The sequence below is a fragment of the Octopus bimaculoides genome, chromosome 14 (assembly GCF_001194135.2).
Source record: "Octopus bimaculoides isolate UCB-OBI-ISO-001 chromosome 14, ASM119413v2, whole genome shotgun sequence".
In the NCBI taxonomy this organism is placed as follows: domain Eukaryota; kingdom Metazoa; phylum Mollusca; class Cephalopoda; order Octopoda; family Octopodidae; genus Octopus; species Octopus bimaculoides.
Window position 1 is genome coordinate 53,517,845 of NC_068994.1, and position 17,640 is coordinate 53,535,484.

The 17,640-nt window shown below is 35.9% G+C and overlaps 2 protein-coding genes across 2 annotated transcripts in view; one reads left to right on the forward strand and one right to left on the reverse strand.

Annotated features, from left to right (window-relative positions):
• Nucleotides 1–17,640, reverse strand: part of LOC106868554 (protein FAM184A) — a 73,359-nt gene that overhangs the window by 29,555 nt on the left and 26,164 nt on the right. Inside the window, exons 6-9 of the mRNA XM_052972605.1 lie at nt 17,347–17,553; nt 16,555–16,665; nt 15,580–15,741; nt 5,106–5,227 (exon numbers count right to left, since the gene is read on the reverse strand). Coding sequence (XP_052828565.1) covers nt 5,106–5,227; nt 15,580–15,741; nt 16,555–16,665; nt 17,347–17,553 — 602 coding nt within the window. The remainder of the gene's footprint in view (nt 1–5,105; nt 5,228–15,579; nt 15,742–16,554; nt 16,666–17,346; nt 17,554–17,640) is intronic.
• Nucleotides 7,407–14,052, forward strand: LOC106868550 (FMRFamide receptor). Its single transcript, XM_014913859.2, has 2 exons — nt 7,407–8,223; nt 11,095–14,052. Exons 1-2 carry the CDS (start codon nt 7,718–7,720, stop codon nt 11,864–11,866), a joined length of 1,278 nt encoding a protein of 425 aa, XP_014769345.1. The 5' UTR covers nt 7,407–7,717; the 3' UTR covers nt 11,867–14,052.

The window sequence follows — 17,640 nt, forward strand, 5'->3', positions numbered from 1 at the left end:
ATATATACATACATGTGTGTGTGTGTATATATATATATATATATATATATATATTGTATTCCTTTCTGTTGAAGAGTGCAGGCCCAAAACGTTGCAGTAGAACTCCCGACTGATGGTCTGGTCCTGGGGGATAAATTCTTGATGCACAATACCACATTTCTACGAGTGACGGTCATGGCAGGTCTTCCAGGTTGCTAATCATCTTCCAGAGATGTTCTTCCATTATTGAAGCACCTGTGCCACCTGAAACATTGCGTACAACCCGTTACCTTGTTGCCATAAGCTTGCTCAAGCATGATCAATGTCTCTGTAGCAGACTTCCCGAGTTTAACACAAAATTTCACACTGGCTCTTTGTTTCTGTCCATGACAAAATTGCAGACTACAGCAATACACGCAATTACAAAAACACAAATTTCACAACTTGCAAACTTGCAAACACAACGATGTCAGCACACTGCTTCATGAAGGTCAATGTTGGCTCTCTCTGAGCACACAACTGTGTGCTGCTGTCTTTTGGTGCATTAAAAAATTAGTCCAGGAACTTTTGATATGTATGTATTTATGTAAGTATCCATGCATGTATGTAGAAAATGATTTGTATAGCTTTGATAATGTACACGCAAAAGTAAAATGGTTTCAGCTGTAATATTTTGTATCAGGGATGCTTCTCTTAAGAGACATGTATGTGTATGTATCATCATCATCATCATCATCATCATCATCATTTAACGTCCATTTTCCAAGCTGGCATGGGTTGGCTATCTTGACAGGAACTGGCAAGGCCAGGAACTGCACCAAGTTCCATAGTCTGTTTTAGCTTGGTTTCAATGGTTGGATGCCCTTCCTAATAGCAACCACTTTACAGAGTGTACTGGATGCTTTCTATGTGGTGCCAGCATGCTCACCAATGCTTTTTACATGGTTCCTTGGTTTTAGGATCTCAGTTTTGTTGTGGTCGGCAGCTCTTCTCAAGTATGGCAATGTGCCACATATCACAGTCCTCTGTCACCTACTTTGTAAGGCTCAGCATTTTGAGATCGGCCTTCAATACTTCATTCCATGTCTTCCTATGTTTCCTTTTTCCACAACTCTCTATGCAACTGTCTATGTATGTATATACTTATTATATTATGTATATGTATATCCCTTGATAGCAGCACCCAATATTGAATCCTTTAAGTGCATGCTAGAAATCACCTCCTCATGAGCCAAGTAGCATCAGCTACACATCTCAATCCAGTTCATAAAAATTATGAAAAGGAGCGGTGACAATACACATCCCACCTGAAGTCCAACATCCGCATTGAAAGTTGAAAGGTTGTGACTCAGCACCGCTTACTCAGAGACAAACATTTGGGCATAAAGTTGTCAGAAGCAACATAATGAGACGCTTAATGTTTCTTTACATCATTAAGAATCTAGCTGCCTACAGACAGGAGATACAGCACTGCTACAGCAAACAGTAACAGTGCTGCAAACTGGAGAACTGCTTCAATGATATCCCTATATGGAGTTCAACTTCTCAGGTTGGTGTGGCCAGAGGAGCTGTTAATTCTTACTGGTTACTTTTATATTGCTCAAATATACTATGGCAATATCCATGATCTTAGGGAGGTGAATCGGCAGTCATTAGAGCAACATTTCCCAAAATCAGCTCCAAAGAATATCAGGGTTCCAAGAAACATTTCTAGGATTCCGTGAGTCTTCTGATAAAATTTGATAAGAATTTATTTTATAAAAAATATAGTATTCACCATTTTAAAAATTATATGTGGAAGAAGGTTATGAATGAATTCTCTCTCTAAAATAACTTTTGTTTCATTTAATGTTTTATTAAAATGAATATGGTGGGGTTTGTCTGTAGACTATAGGAATGAGTTCCATTAGTTTGAGAGAATTTATGTGGAACTCACAGCAGTAGAATGCCTTGTGGTATTCATTTTGGTTTTCTAAACTTCAAGTTTAAATTCCACCAAGTTCACCTTCTGTTTTCATCCTTTCAGGATCAATAAAGTGCCAGTCCTGTAACATTATTGCTCCAACTTCTCTTTCTCTCTCTCCCTCCCATCCACCTCTCTTTCTCTCTCTCTCTGGAAAAAATCAGTTGTGGCCAGATTTGGAAGGATGATGGACTCTATCAGGTTTTTATATCCTAATACACACTGTATGTCACAGCAGCACCTCTGTGGCCCTATAAGGAATGAAGCCTCAGGAAAAAAGGAAGAATTGTCTCATAATTTCCATTTCACGGGTACCAAAGTGAAGTCACAGTCATACTAAGGACATTATTTTTATCCTCATAGTTCCAAACCCAAGTCTACCATGACAAGAGTACCAAGGTTGTTCATATTCAATGTCTCCAACATAGGTATACAATGGTTGTACTCAGGCTCCAATCCAAAAGTACCCTGGTTCTCCTTGTGGTCTTCCACCCACAGATATAACAATGAAAGAAGTATAATTCTTTGAGGATGGTGTTGATTTAATTTTCCAATTAAAAGAGAATCAATAACTATCATTAAATATATATTTTATTTTCAACTTCTTGAAACATGTTTACAAATTCTTACACACACACACACACACACACACACAAAATACAAAGAGAGATATATGTATGTGCACATATATAGATACATACTTACACACTCGATAACTGTTTTATGTATTTTTCTTATTTTGTCTTCCCATCAAAGAGTATACAAACTGAATTAGCTCATCAAGATTACTGACACCTCTCTTCTTAAATATAACTAATAGTAATAGTTGTAGAGGAACTAAAATACATTGCAACCAACAATATGGCATAAGTCCCGAGGATAAAACAGGGCTATCTATAAATAAAAAAAACTCTTCTCAGTAAGAAAAAAGAAGCAGCAAATAATGGATCCAAATAGCCAAGAAAATGAATGGCAGCACAAAAAAAATGTTCAAGTGGGAAGAAAAAAGATGAATAGATAATGGCAAGATTCAGTAAGAGGTTTTTCAATCAATTTCAGACACAACATGGTTATATGCTGAGTTCAGTTTTCATCTTCAAATGTAATTATTGTTGTTAATATTGTGTGTCCCAGGTCAATCCTGATTTGACCAACCTTTGTATGACTCATACATAGTTGGTTAAATGATTTGGACCAATCCACAGATTCATAACTTCAGAAACACTACATCATCTTCCTACTGAGAACCATACTCTGCTTTACTTCACGGTCTAACATGCAATGGTTAATTGTCTAAAGGGCAAAGTTGCTGTCTGTACATGTTGTCCTCTGGTTATTGCTGTTGTTGTTATATATCACCAGGTTAGCCCTCATCAAGCAAACACATGGCACAGAGACAGTGAACTAAATGACTATGAATGATGCAAAGATCATAGCTGCAGATATTACTATGTGTCTGACTGGTTGAAGATCTCACTACTCTGTAGATTCAAACATACAGTGGTTAAACATATCAAGATCTATGCAAAAAGAAACCAAACTTTAAAACAATGCACCAACCAACCAGCACAGCATGCTTGTGTCTGCAGTACCATGTATGGATGGCTTAGATATTCGGTTGAATAACAGTTACAGCAGTTAGTTGTTGATCTATACATGTTAGAATCAAAATAGATATGTATGTGTCTACTTAGTTGCACAAATTCTTTCCAGTGAGATGGTTCACAGCTGAGATCCAGAGATTCTCCATATAGAAGACACTAGTGCTCAAAAGATTCAAACTTAGACTCTGATGCCTTTCCAGGGAATCATCTCCAAGGTAAAGAAAGGTTATAAGAGGGATCAAGTTGAGTGGGTATAGAGACAATTATGCAGATAAACAAATTAGACATCTAATTTGTTTATCCGCACAACTGCCTATGTGTATATATATATATATCTTGGGTATTGCATTAAACTGTATCTGGTGGTGAGACTCCAGTTTAGGAGTTCTGGAGTTGTGGGAAGCATGGAATCACCCCTTAGTTACCATTACTCCCAGGTCCATTCTGACTGGGAGCAGTAGTACCTGTCAGGGTCCCCTCTATGAGTTAAATAGATTTTTGCCCAGGGATAGAAGAGGCACCTGGTGCTTTTGAAAAAGCAGTGGGGAAATCTTGTCACTGGAACCTGCTATAGTGACTTAAGAGAAAATCTTAAATTTCAGTGTGATCGAATAGTTTCAAAGAGATTTGAAAATGGACAAAATTTTACACAAAAGCAGTGAAATTGTTAAGAATTATCACTCCTCTTGGTAATTCTTAGTAATTTCACTGCTTGTTAAAAGTTGTATATACTATCATTTTGCCAAATCTTTAGCTGGGTTACTCAAAACTACCAAACATTTCATAACTGCCTAAATATTACAGAGAAGTGACCTTCATTTGCCACTAACAATTCTGCAGTAACAAATTGAAAGACTTGTGCGTTTATTTCAGCTATAAGGTCCACAATGAATATAGAGCTGATCATAAGAATATCTTTTGGCTACTTGATGTTTTATATAAGTTTTTTTTTTTTTTAAATTACACGTTGAAGTTAATGTTTGGCAGCCCTTGTAGCTTCTACTTCTGGTATACATTTATGGCTTTACAGGATTTTGTTTGCTGATATAGTTTTATAGGTATAGAAATGGTTGTTTTTGTAAGCTATTACAAATACTTTGTTTTTACATGATACAGCTGCAACTGATAAATATAGCAATTGATAAAATACTTCCTTTTTTTCTCAGCTAACTGCATGTATGAGACGCTACAGAGATAAGTTAAATTTAGAAGAGAGTCATGAGTAAAAAAATGATGAAGAACCACTGATTCAGATAACCTAAACTTGTCATGGATTTAAAGTTTAAATATAACATATCTCTTTGTTTTGTCTTTCTCTGTCCCCCCACATACACATACACTCAAACACACTCTCACTCATTCTAAGTCACCCACTCAAGTGCACATTCTCTCCATCTTTCTTTTTACAATCCAAAATGACAGTCATTCTTAAAAATCAAGTCATCTTTAAAAAAAAGTGAATAAATCTTTTTTTTTTTAACAGAACTGATGCCAAGTAGAAATTTCCAAGACATCCGTTAGCAACAGGTCATGGAACATCATCAGCAAATCTTACAGACCTTAAAGATTCTTTTGATTTTGCTTCAAGTCCATCACAAACTGTCTTTAAATGTTTCTGGTGAGCAGCCTCACATTTCAATAATTCATTCTTGTGGTTCGCTTGTTGTTTGGCTAGTTCATTCTGAAATACAAAAATGTCAAACTTAGTGCAATTAACAAGTAATTCTTTTATTCTCTTGCAAGTTACTTAGTGACCTCACCCGGTACACTCTGTAGAGTGAGTGATGTTAGGAATAGCATCAGGCTGTAGAAATCATGCCAAAGGCTGACATCTTAGCTTGGCACAGTCCTCTGGTTTACGAAACCCTGTCAAATTGTCCGACCCATACCAGCATGGAGAACGGACTTTTAATGATGACAGAGAGTGACCATAAAGTCTGGATACATAGGCAAAAATGACAAATTCATATTCATCTGCAGGAGAAAAAACAAGAATACTCGTGATATTTGCCATGTATACAGGCTTTATGGCCACCCTCAACGTGTGTATACACACACACACACACACGCACACACACACACACATGCATATACATATGTATATGTATATAGATATATGCACATATATACGTATATATATATATATATATATATATATATATATATATATATATATACACACATCCCCCTCTCTCACATCTCCTTGCCTTCTCTTCATGCTCACTTTCCCTCCGCTTTTTCACTTCACTGTGTCCCTGTCATTTTTTCTCACACCTCCTTATTTCTTCTGTCCCTCTGCCTCTACCTCTCTCTCTTCTCTTCCCTGTAATCGACTTAATCCCTTTGTCTGTCCTTGTTTGTCCCCTCTATGTTTAACCCCTTGTGGGCAATAAAGAAATAAAATGATTGACTTTGAAATGTATCTGGCTCTGTCAAGGTTAGACTCATAAATCGATGTCAAAATCCACAGCCAGGTGAATCAAAAAAGGGAGAAGTAGAGGTCCTCTAATTAAATATTCTAAATGACCTGAGGTGCTTGTCCTGCCTTGATTTTGTTTTCCTTTTCCTTTAATATGTACATATATATATAAAGATAAATTCCAACTATATATATATATATATACCGGAGTAAGCACATGAAATGTGCAACAAGGTGGAAAAAAGAGTCTCAAATACCAGAGGTAGAGTAATATGCTTTATTTAAAAGCAGCAGAAATATAACAAAAAAAACGTTACTCTGAGTTTCACGCTCCCGTTCATCGGACAGTTTTGTTAGAAATGATGGAAGGATAACGATGCAATCGAAAGTAATATAAAATTTAAAATTTAAAACACATGGATTCGTCTGATTGGTTGTTTCAAATAAGGACCATGGATTGGTCGTTTCAATTAACGGTCAATAATGTGTAATTCACAGACCAAATAAATTTAATACAGATTCACCATATATATATATATATAGGAAAATGAAAAACAAGGCATTTTCCTATTACTTCTCCACGTGCGGTTAACACAACCCCACTATTTACTGACTTATATATGTATATATATGTATATATACATACACACACAAATTTACTTATAAATGTTTACATACATATTACATAAATGTGCATGCATGTGTGAGTGTGTGTGCGTGTGCATGACATGCAACCTTGTCACACATTGTTTCATTCAATAATAGATCCTGTCTAATGACTGTATAAAAGGTGCAAGTGTTAATAGACTACTCAGCCATTTAAGATGTAATTCATCTTTTGCTATTGATGTATTATAAGGAGGTATTATATATCTTATTGTTGTCGTTTAGCCCCAAGTCAGCCATGATCAAGCATTCTGCCCATGACAATCCTATCAATTTTTTTAGGTTTACTCTACTCCAGACCACATTATCCAATGTGTTCTTTCTTTTCAAACAGTATAATGAAGTTTGAGGGAGTTTTAACTGTTATTTCTTGAATGCTGAACAACTTTCCAGAAGCTTCTTTATTGACTTGTTTAAGTGCTGTACTAGATGTACATACGTGTGTACACTTCTGTGTAAGTGATCCATTAAATGTCATTAGAGCCATCCTTGTTAAGTGTTGTGTGTGTGTGTGTGTGTGTGTGTGTGTGTGTGTTTGTGTGTGAATGCTTACATGTGTATATACACGTCTACACGAATAAACATCATCATGACAAGTATGGAAGTATTTTCGGAAGTGAAGGAAGGAAAGGAAAAAACTCCTCAGTTGTAATAGTTTTGAAGAGGATAGAAATTTCCTCAGTGCGGGGTTTCCCAACAGGGATTGTATGTTGATTGGTACAGAATTAACCAATCAGAAACAAGGGAGGCAAATACCAATTCATATATATAGAATAGGATTTCACTCCATGAAATGTTAGTTTCATTCAGTCAGGCAGAGTGCTGAGATTGAAAAATATTTTCTTTTACTTTGTTTTTTTAAAGACTTCCTCTTTACTAGAGAGAAGAGTGAAGTTGTAAGGCATTACTAATGAAAACAGGACACTGACATGTACTAGCAGTAGATATCTGAATTATTTGACTCACAACAGACTGAGCAGTATCTGTAGACAATAAACAATACTAACAACAACAAGAACAATAATAATAAACACAGCAAATCACAATACATAAATCACTCTCTTTCATATTTGGATAATAGAGACAATGACATACAAACTGTACTTCTTCTGCGTGTGCGCAGTATTATTCACAAAGTGCATGCCTGGAGTGCTTAACCTTCCAACAGATGATTTGACCACTGAAAACCCTGAACCAGTCACAACAATCTTCGACACATACACAGCAACCCAAGAAGCATTCACATCTAAATTGGAAGATGTAGAAGTAGAAGATGAGGATGAACAAGATCAACCTCAAAATAGAACACAGATTAATGAAGACATAATTTCTGCAATGAAGCTGAGAAAAATGCTTTTCTTGAATATAACACCAGTAGTATGTGCCCTTGGAATTCTTGGAAATATCATGAACTTGATCGTACTCTGCCAGAAACAGATGAGAGGGTCTACCAACTGCTTCCTGATAGCACTTGCTGTTTCTGATATGATGCTTCTCGTCATGCAGATAGGACCACTTATTGCATCCTTTGAGAACTTTGTTGGCTACTCACGAAAGTATATAATTGCTTCTCGTTACTTAATGATTATTCGGTGAGTACTCACAAATTTTTTAATCTTCCTATTTGTGTTATGAAAATCAAGTTGAAATGATTAATCTTTGTAAATAGAAAACTAAAGTGCCTGATGGTTTACAAGTTTACAAATTTTAGGACTTTCAAACTCATCTTTGAAAATGAAAAATCTTTAAGAATTCGTGTTTTCACTATTTCATCAGCTAGATCTTGAAATACAAGTAGTAACAAACTAAGAAAGTATATTTCTAAACTACAGACTTGGAAACTTTATTCTTAGTTATGGCATTACATTCTTATCCATTGAAGCTAGTTTAGGATTTAAAGTTCTTTGTTCAAATTTAGCATGGTATTGTATACACATCCAGGATTAAGACATCTGCTGATGATCAGTGACCAAACTAATCAAACTGTAGGATTGATATCAATATTGAAAATTCATTAAAACACATATAAGGTGAATAGTAAAAAGGAAAAAAATATTTTCTTATTTACAGAATCACACTTTAAACATTTACTGTGTAATTATTTGAGAATGAATACATACATACATACATACATACACACACACACACACACACATACACACATACATAAATACATACATACATACATACATACACACACACACACATACATAAATACATACATACATACATACATACATACATACATACATACATACAATATCGTAGACACATACACAAGGTATGTGTTTTGCTAGTCTGTGGGTAGGCTGCTCTTATAGGCATAAGAGAACATATTATTTACCTTATTTACATTTGATGGATATTTGTCTCATCTTGTTTATTGTTAACACAATGTTTCAGCTGATATACCCTCCAGCCTTCATCAGATGTCTTGTGTTAACAACAAACAAGATGAGGACAAATATCCATCAAATGTAAATAATGTACATAATTCCTCATCTCTTAAATATAGAACTGTATTATAAGAGAATATATTCTCTTCAATGCACCTGGTGTTAAAACATCTGCAAGTCATAGATAAGCAAGATAACTGAAATCCAGTCTCATTCAAGAGCGATAGGCACTGATGTTTCATCATTTTTGTGACTTGTCAATATCACATACCCAAAACAAGGCCCAATGTTACCTAAATCACTGTCCATGACCATATGCAAAATGGTGTAAGAACCATCTGCTGGTATGTTCCAACATTTCATACCATGGAAAAAATTCAAATATGAATAAGAAGCAGCTCAAGAGATATAAACAAAATCAAACACACATACACAAGGTATGTGCTTTGCTAGTTTGTGTGTGGGTGTGATTATATATATATATATATTTATATATATATATATATATATATGGGAGATTATACAAAAAATAACAACACATATACATATATATATAGACACACACACACACACATGTAAATATATATATACGTTTATATATTTGTACACATATATCATCATTTTCATCATGTCATCTTTTTGAGAGACAATGGTTTAGGTGAGTCTAGAATTTATCATATATTTCCCTGTCTTTTAACAGTACACTATCTCATCAATCAAGTCAAACACTTTTCCCTTTCAAATAAGAATCTCCTCTATTTCTTTCTTGCTCTGTATCTGCTACAATTATCTTCTACAGATGGAACATCATTTTTCAATCAACAACATGCTATCAATACATGTATTACATACATAGCCATCTCTCTTATAAACCTCACCACTACCAACACACACACACACACACACACACACACACACACACACACACACACTATTGTGAGCCAACAAGGGAATTTCTTCACAATAGCACAATTTACTAAAAGTAGTAACCAAATTTCCCTCAAATGACACTTCTTTTGCAATCCCTCCAGAACAAGTGTGATTAATCCTATTAATGTTCATTTGAAATGTTTGTAAGTCATCACTTGCAAGAAAAACAATAAATGGAATGAAAGAATTCCAGAGGGCTGACATTCTGACAAAAGAAAAAGAACTGGGCATAATGATTAATACACAGCCTGGGAGAGGACAGACAGAGCACAAATAGAAAGGAGACAAATGAATCAGGAGTGCCTAAATGCAGGTGGCACAAGACAAGTCAGACAAGTACAAATATATGAAGCCCAGTATACCCATCATGACTACCCGTCTGATAAGGATACACTAGGAATCTCATATCAAGATAAACAGCACATGACCTTGCAGGTGAAGCTCAGTTAGAATTTTCTTCAGATCGAGTAGCCCATCTTGCTCAAAAGGTCCTTAAATAAACTTTGTTTAAGGATGTTGAACAAAACACTCATGTTACCAGAGATGAATTATTCAAACCCCAAAGAATCCCTCTCGACACATGGGTTTGATACTCCTCCACTACTTCTGCTCATGATCAGAGATGCCCATATTGTCAGCCACTAAGGCACATGCTCAACGGGTTATGGTCAAACAACTAACAAGCAAATCTGTGGTATTGAGTAGAATATTTGCTGTAGCCTATCTTTTATACCAAGACAAAACATGTACATAACACTTCCAATCAGTTAAGATCAGCAGCCATGAGAGCCAGTGCCTGGTACTGCAGCATTATTATTATTATTATTATTATTATTATTATTATTAAGATTGCGAGCCAAACAAAATGCTTCGTGGCATTTCATTCCTTTTTACATTCTGAGCTCAAATTCCACTGAGGTGAATCTTGCCTCTCGTCCTGTTGGCGTTTGATAAAATAAAATAAGTACCAGTCAAGTACTGAAGTCACTGACTTGACATCTCCCTCTCCTCAAAAACTGCTGGCCCTCTGCCAAAACTTGAAACCATTATTACTATTGTTATATGTTTTTGAAATATTACCTCACCAATATCATAATTAAATGTTTTATCTAATATCATGTGTTATTTCATTTACAGATATGTGACATCAAATTTCTTCATTACATGCACCAGTTGGTTGACCGTGGCAGTGACAATTGAACGATTCATAGCAATACGGTTTGCTCTTAAAGCAAAAATTATGTGCACTGTCTATCGAGCCAAAGTAGCCATTGTAACAATTTTTATCACATCATTTGTGTTCCATTTCTCAAAATGGTTTGAGTACGGTGTCAATTTTGATCACACAAAGCCGAATCCAGTCATTTTTATGCCATTATCACACAGCAAAGCCTATATGAGCTTTATGCATTCAACAAACATAGCAATAGCTGTTTTCATCCCAGAGATTTCGCTTTCCATTCTCAACACCTTGCTTGTATTTTACCTCGTCAAGCATAACGCATCAACACAACATATGAAGAAGCAGACTTCACAGGAAATTGCCCACATCACAACTGTTGTCATTACAATGGTTTTGGTGTTTATGATGTGTCATTCAATTGGACTTTATCTCGCCATTAGCATCTCTATCTATGGTAGAAGCAGTGTGCTGAGCACACCAACAGGCATTAGCCTGAGAGCAATAAACAATCTCCTAGTTCTCATCAATTCCAGTGTCAACTTCATTCTCTACACAGCTATCAGCCAACGATTCCGAAGCACCATGAAAGGCATCTTCCTGAGATATACCAAGCCTGGTTATAAATTACCCAGAGGTCAAGGAGGATCTGCTTCAGCCAGCTCATCAAAAACTAAATCAACATCATCATCTAACAGTAAACGAAGCACTAAAGAGTCAGTAGTATAAACCATAAAGAAGAATTATCAGAAATTGGACCTAAAGTGCGAAATAGTTTACATAAATATTTGTGAAAAACAAAGTTCTGGAAGCTGAAAATCATTTACATTTTTTTTCCAAAACTATAACAACAAACTAAAACACTGAACCAGTGGTTCTCAACCATTTTTCACTTATGGAACCTCTTTGATTCCTATTTTACTAGGGTGAATCCTCATAACCATTCAATGTTTAAAAAAACAATATATATAAATATATATATATGAGTGTATATATGTTGTGTGTGTGTGTGTGTGTGTGTGTGTGTGTGTGTGTGTGTGTGTGTGTGTGTGTGTGTGTGTGTGTGTGTGTGTGTGTGTTCTTTAGTTCTTTAATTTGTTTTAGCCATCACAGCTAAGGCCTGTATGTATAAACATATATTTTACACATGCACTCACACACACACACACACACACACACGCACACACACACACACACACACATATATGAGGGGGTGAATATTTATATGCTTTATTATTTTATTTGCTTCACTCATTAAGACAGTGTCCACGCTGGGGTACCATATTCAAGGGTTTTGGTCAAGCATCTCAACACCAATACTTATTTATTCAACTGCTAAGATGTAGTTTTGACATAACTTAGACACCAGTAAACATAAGCATATATGACAAAAACATCCATGCACACACACACACACAATAAGATTCCACATATTTTTCTGCTACTATGATTGACTTATATGACATGTAGTAAAACTAGATGCAGGCATGGCTCTGTGTAGTTAAGAAGTTTGCTTAGCAACCACAAAATTTTGTGTTCAGTTCTACTACATGGTGCCTTGGTTAAGTGTCTACTGTAGACCCAAATTGACCAATATCTCCAGCTTAAGAGTGTATCATCATCATCATTTAATATCTATGCCAGCATGGAAAACAGATGTGAAATGAGGATGATACATTCTAAGCTGGAGATATTGGTCAACTTGAGTCCACAGTAGACACTTGCCCAAGGTGTCATGCAGTAGAAATGCAGTAGGTTGCTAAGCAAACTTCTTAACAACACAGCAACGTTTGCATCTACTTTTACCACATATCAAATAATCATTTATAGTTGATTACAAATTCCATAAATTATTTAATAGAAACTGTATTAAGGTCAGTTATAGTTGCATAGCTAATATTTGTAATATCTCAACTTGTAAATCTCATATGATAAAAATAGATAATGCAGTATGTATTTGTAAAAATAAAGAGTTATGCTCTGTTGGTAATATTTATAAACTAATGTTTCTTCTTTAACTGGAATTTCTACCACTAAACATTACATTTTCTGCAAGACAGAAAACATCTTCAAGAATTGTTATCTCAACTACACTTCATGTTTTCAGGAAGAAATATTAGATAGGTGTTCTTTACATGCCACCAGCATGGGTGCACTTGACTTGTCAGGTCCTCTCAAGCACAGCACATCACCAAAAGTCTTGGTCACTAGTCACTGCCTCTGTGAGGCTCAGAGTTAGGAGATAATGCTTCACCACCCCATCCCATGTCTTCCTGGGTCAACCTCTACCACAGGTTCCCTCCACAGTTAGAGATCAGCACTTCTTTACACGGCTGTCTTCATCCATATGCATCACATGACTATCTTATGCCTAACTTTTCTCTCAAGATGCTTACACTCTATTGCACATGCACACTGACATTGCACATCCAGCAAAGCATACTGGCTTCATTTCTCTCAAGCCTACACATGTCCTCGACTGTTATAGCCCATGTTTCACTGCCATGCAGCATAGCTGTTCACACACACGCATCAAACAATCTGCTTTTCACTCTGAGAGAGAGGCCCTTTGTTGCCAGCAGGGGTAGGAGCTCTCTGAACTTTGCCCAGCCTATTCTTATTCTCACAGCTACACTCTTAGAGCATCCACCTCCACTACTAACTTGGTTACTTACATAACAGAAGCTATCAGCTACCTCTAACTTGCCCCTCTGGTATATATATATATTCCACAACTTTACTTTATTATATATATATATATATATATATATATACACACACACACACACACACACACACACATGCATGTGTCAGTTCTAAATGTATGTACATGTTTCTGTATATAGACATTGTTTTTGTATATTATATAACAAATTGTATATAGTGTAAATAAAATATCAATCTAAATATTTTAATCTTGACTTTTGTTCAATATTTTTTTTCATAATGATAAAGACATCATGTTTTTTGTTTCACATATCCAACCATTAGAAATGCATCTACACAAACATACATATACTCACACACAAACATATATGGGTGTATATACATACATATATATATATGTGTGATGAAGCAGAATCACAGCTGAGACAATTAAGGCTACCAAACAACAATAACAACAACACCAACTACAACAACAATGACAAGCAGATCAGTTGCAACAACTACTTTTATGATAACAGCAACAACAACAGCTTCAGCTAATAGACTTAACCCATTCTCCACCACTTGAGTTTTGTGTGCCCTTGCAGGAGTCCACTCTTTGTTGCAAACATATGGATCAGGTCTGAGGATAACTTCCTCTCTTCATCAGACCAATGTCAGGGGACTCTGCCATTAAAAAACCTCAGACTAAGCCATTAAAAAATAACAGTAACAATAACAACAACTTGGAGACAAAATGGTCAAGTGAGTATTATATAAGATATTTCCATTGATAAGCTTAGGAGTTCAAATACACACCAGAAATGTTGCTATATAGTCATTGCTGCTGCATAGATATATGTTGACCCTGACTGAGCAGACCTGTAGTCAAATACAATGCAGGATGTGATCATATTCTCCTATTTATATATCCAGGACTGCATTATCCAACAAGTTCCTTCCATTTGTTTTTTAAATGTCAGAGTATGGTTTAAGGGAATTTGTATTGCTCTTTCTAACAGAGGCTCATTTGTTGGTTCAAGAGGTTCCCTGGCCTATTGAGAAGGTCCTTTGTTAGCTCAGAGGTTCCATTGTTATATTTAGGAAACGTGAGAAGAGGTTGAATTTTATATGTTTTATATGTTCCTAGCTACAGAAGTGAAACATATGAGAGGATAAGGGATTGGGCAACCTGAACAAATACAATGCAGGCATTATATTGTATTACTGGACAGACATGACACTTTAATTCTCCACAACTCTGTTTCAGTTCATAAAGCTATCAGGAATAAGGACCAGATTATCTGATAATGTTACCTGATATACTGTACATCTTTGTCTACATCTGCTTTGAGCTACATATTTCAAGGCTACACACTAACTCTGAAGTGTCTGTCAGAGTCATGAAGGCACTTACATCCCTTTTTTAACCAGAATTTAACAATCATTTTACATTATTTTACATTTTACCTAGCTGTCAAGTGTATGAATGGTGAAGTTATTTGAGAGAGAGAATGACTATCACTCTGTTCAACTGCAGGTTTCTCTCCCAGAGTACACCATCAAGCCAGAACTAATGAAAGGACATACATTATACATTCATTTATAAGACATACAGAAATTTGATGGTTTTTGTATTTATGCTGAGAGACTAGCATGGTCAGCTGTTTACTAAAGCAGGACTATAACTAGGCTGACTGGGACTATCAAACAGCAACAATAACACTACTACTACTACTACTACTACTACTACTTGTACTCAGACTTCAAGGGAAATAAAAACGATCTGCACTCACCCGCAATTGATTGTTTGCTAATTTGGAGGCCTTCAGCTCGGTTCGACATGCATCCAGCTCTTCTTTTAATCGAGTAGCACCATCTTTTAATGTTGTTATGTGGCTTGATGCTGATGACAAATTCTCTTCACTATTTCGTACCATAAGCTGAAAGTTCTGGAGCTGAAGAATGAACGATTTATAACACTGTTTAATATTTAATTATGTACATTAACTTATATGCACACACACACACACACACACACACACACACATGCACACAAGTATATACATACCATATACCCAATAAGTAAAGCTTCAGACGCACACAACACTGCGTCAGTTATGACAACGCGGGCTCCAGTTGATCCGATCAACAAAACAGCCTGCTCATGAAATTAACATGTAAGTGGCTGAGCACTCCACAGACACGTGTACCCTTGACATAGTTCTCAGGGAGATTCAGCATGACACAGTGTGTGACAAGACTGGCCCTTTTGAGATACAGGTACAGCAGAAACAGGAAGAAAGAGTGAGAAAAAGTTGTGCTGAAAGAGTACAGCAGGGTTTGACACCCACCCACCCCTGCTAGAGCCTCGTGGAGCTTTAGGTGTTTTCGCTCAATAAACACTCACAATGTCCAGTCCGGGATTCAAAATCGTGATCTCACAACCGAGAGTCCGCTGCCCTGACCACTGGGCCATTGCGCCTCCACACACACAACAACATTTGTCATATATACTATAGATTTTAACATACAAGTCATCTTTGTATGTATGCATACCGGCCTGTAAATTATTGAAAATTGTATGTGTTCCAACACAAAATTAAGACTGAAAAGAAACAAGAAAGCCAGTACAAAAGTGGTGTGACTAAGAGAATACAATAAAAGAATTTGATGGATAAAATTACAAACTAAATGAAAATTCTCAATATGAAATCAATAGAAACAAATTTTTTAAAAAAGAGGTAATAATAATAATACAATCTGCCTACCTTTACTTCCGCGTTAGTAAGCTGACTTTTCAATTCCTGCCCAATCTTCTCAAATTCTTCAACTACAGACTTATTTTGTTGCTTCAGTTGTTGAATTTCTTTGTCAAACTCCTGCAGTTTTGAAAAGGGAAATAAAACTGAATTTGCCTTCCTAATAACGATTGTCTTATATATCAGAGCATATATATTCTTTTACTTGTTTCAGTCATTTGTCTATGGCCATGCTGGAGCACCACGTTTAGTCAAACAAATCGACGCCAGGACTTATTCGTTGTAAACCTACTACTTATTTTATCAGTCTATTTGGCTGAACTGCTACGTCACAGGGACATAAACACACCAACATCGGTTGTCAAGAGATGGTGGAGGACAAAGACAGACACGCAAATAAACACACACACACACATATGTATATATATATATATATATATATATATACGATGGGCTTCTTTCAATTACTGTCTATCAAACCCATTCACAAGGCTTTCGTTGGCCCAAGGCTATAATTGAAGACACTTGCCTAAAGTGCCATGCAGTGGGACTGAACACAGAACCATGTGGTTGGGAAGCAAGCTTTTTATCACACAGCCACTCTTGTGCATGTATATATATGGTGGTTGTCTACTCCTTATGCAGTCTGACCACTTTTTGTACTTACACCAATGGACCAAAGATGGAGGCAGCTGTCTTGCTGGCAGAAGAAAGCAAGGGCCTATTTGGAATCGAGCAGCTAAGAAAAAGACAAAGATATGAGTGTAAGTCATATCTAAAGAAAATAGGATAGAAAGTTACCTCTTTCTGTTTTTGGAATTTGTCCAACATGTCGTTTTGTATCTTCATTATGCTTTTCTGTTCTGCTTCTTTCATCAGAGCAATCTCTGCTTCCTTCTGTTTTATGAGAGCCTCTTTTTCTTCTTCATACTTTATCTTTATTTCATGAGTGTTTTCATCCATCTGTGACTCAATAATCATCTTTTCAGAGTTAGCATCATGTAGCATCTGATAATATAATAAAACAGTCATATACAGTAAATAAAATTTAAAAAAAACATGAGTTTCCTATAAAAGGATATATGAAAGATTTGT

Coding starts and splice junctions, on each gene's coding strand:
- LOC106868550 (XM_014913859.2), top strand. CDS start 7,718: ATGACATACAAACTGTACTTCTTCTGCGTGTGCGCAGTATTATTCACA. Junction 8,224..11,094: donor CGTTACTTAATGATTATTCG/GTGAGTACTCAC, acceptor TTTCATTTACAG/ATATGTGACATCAAATTTCT.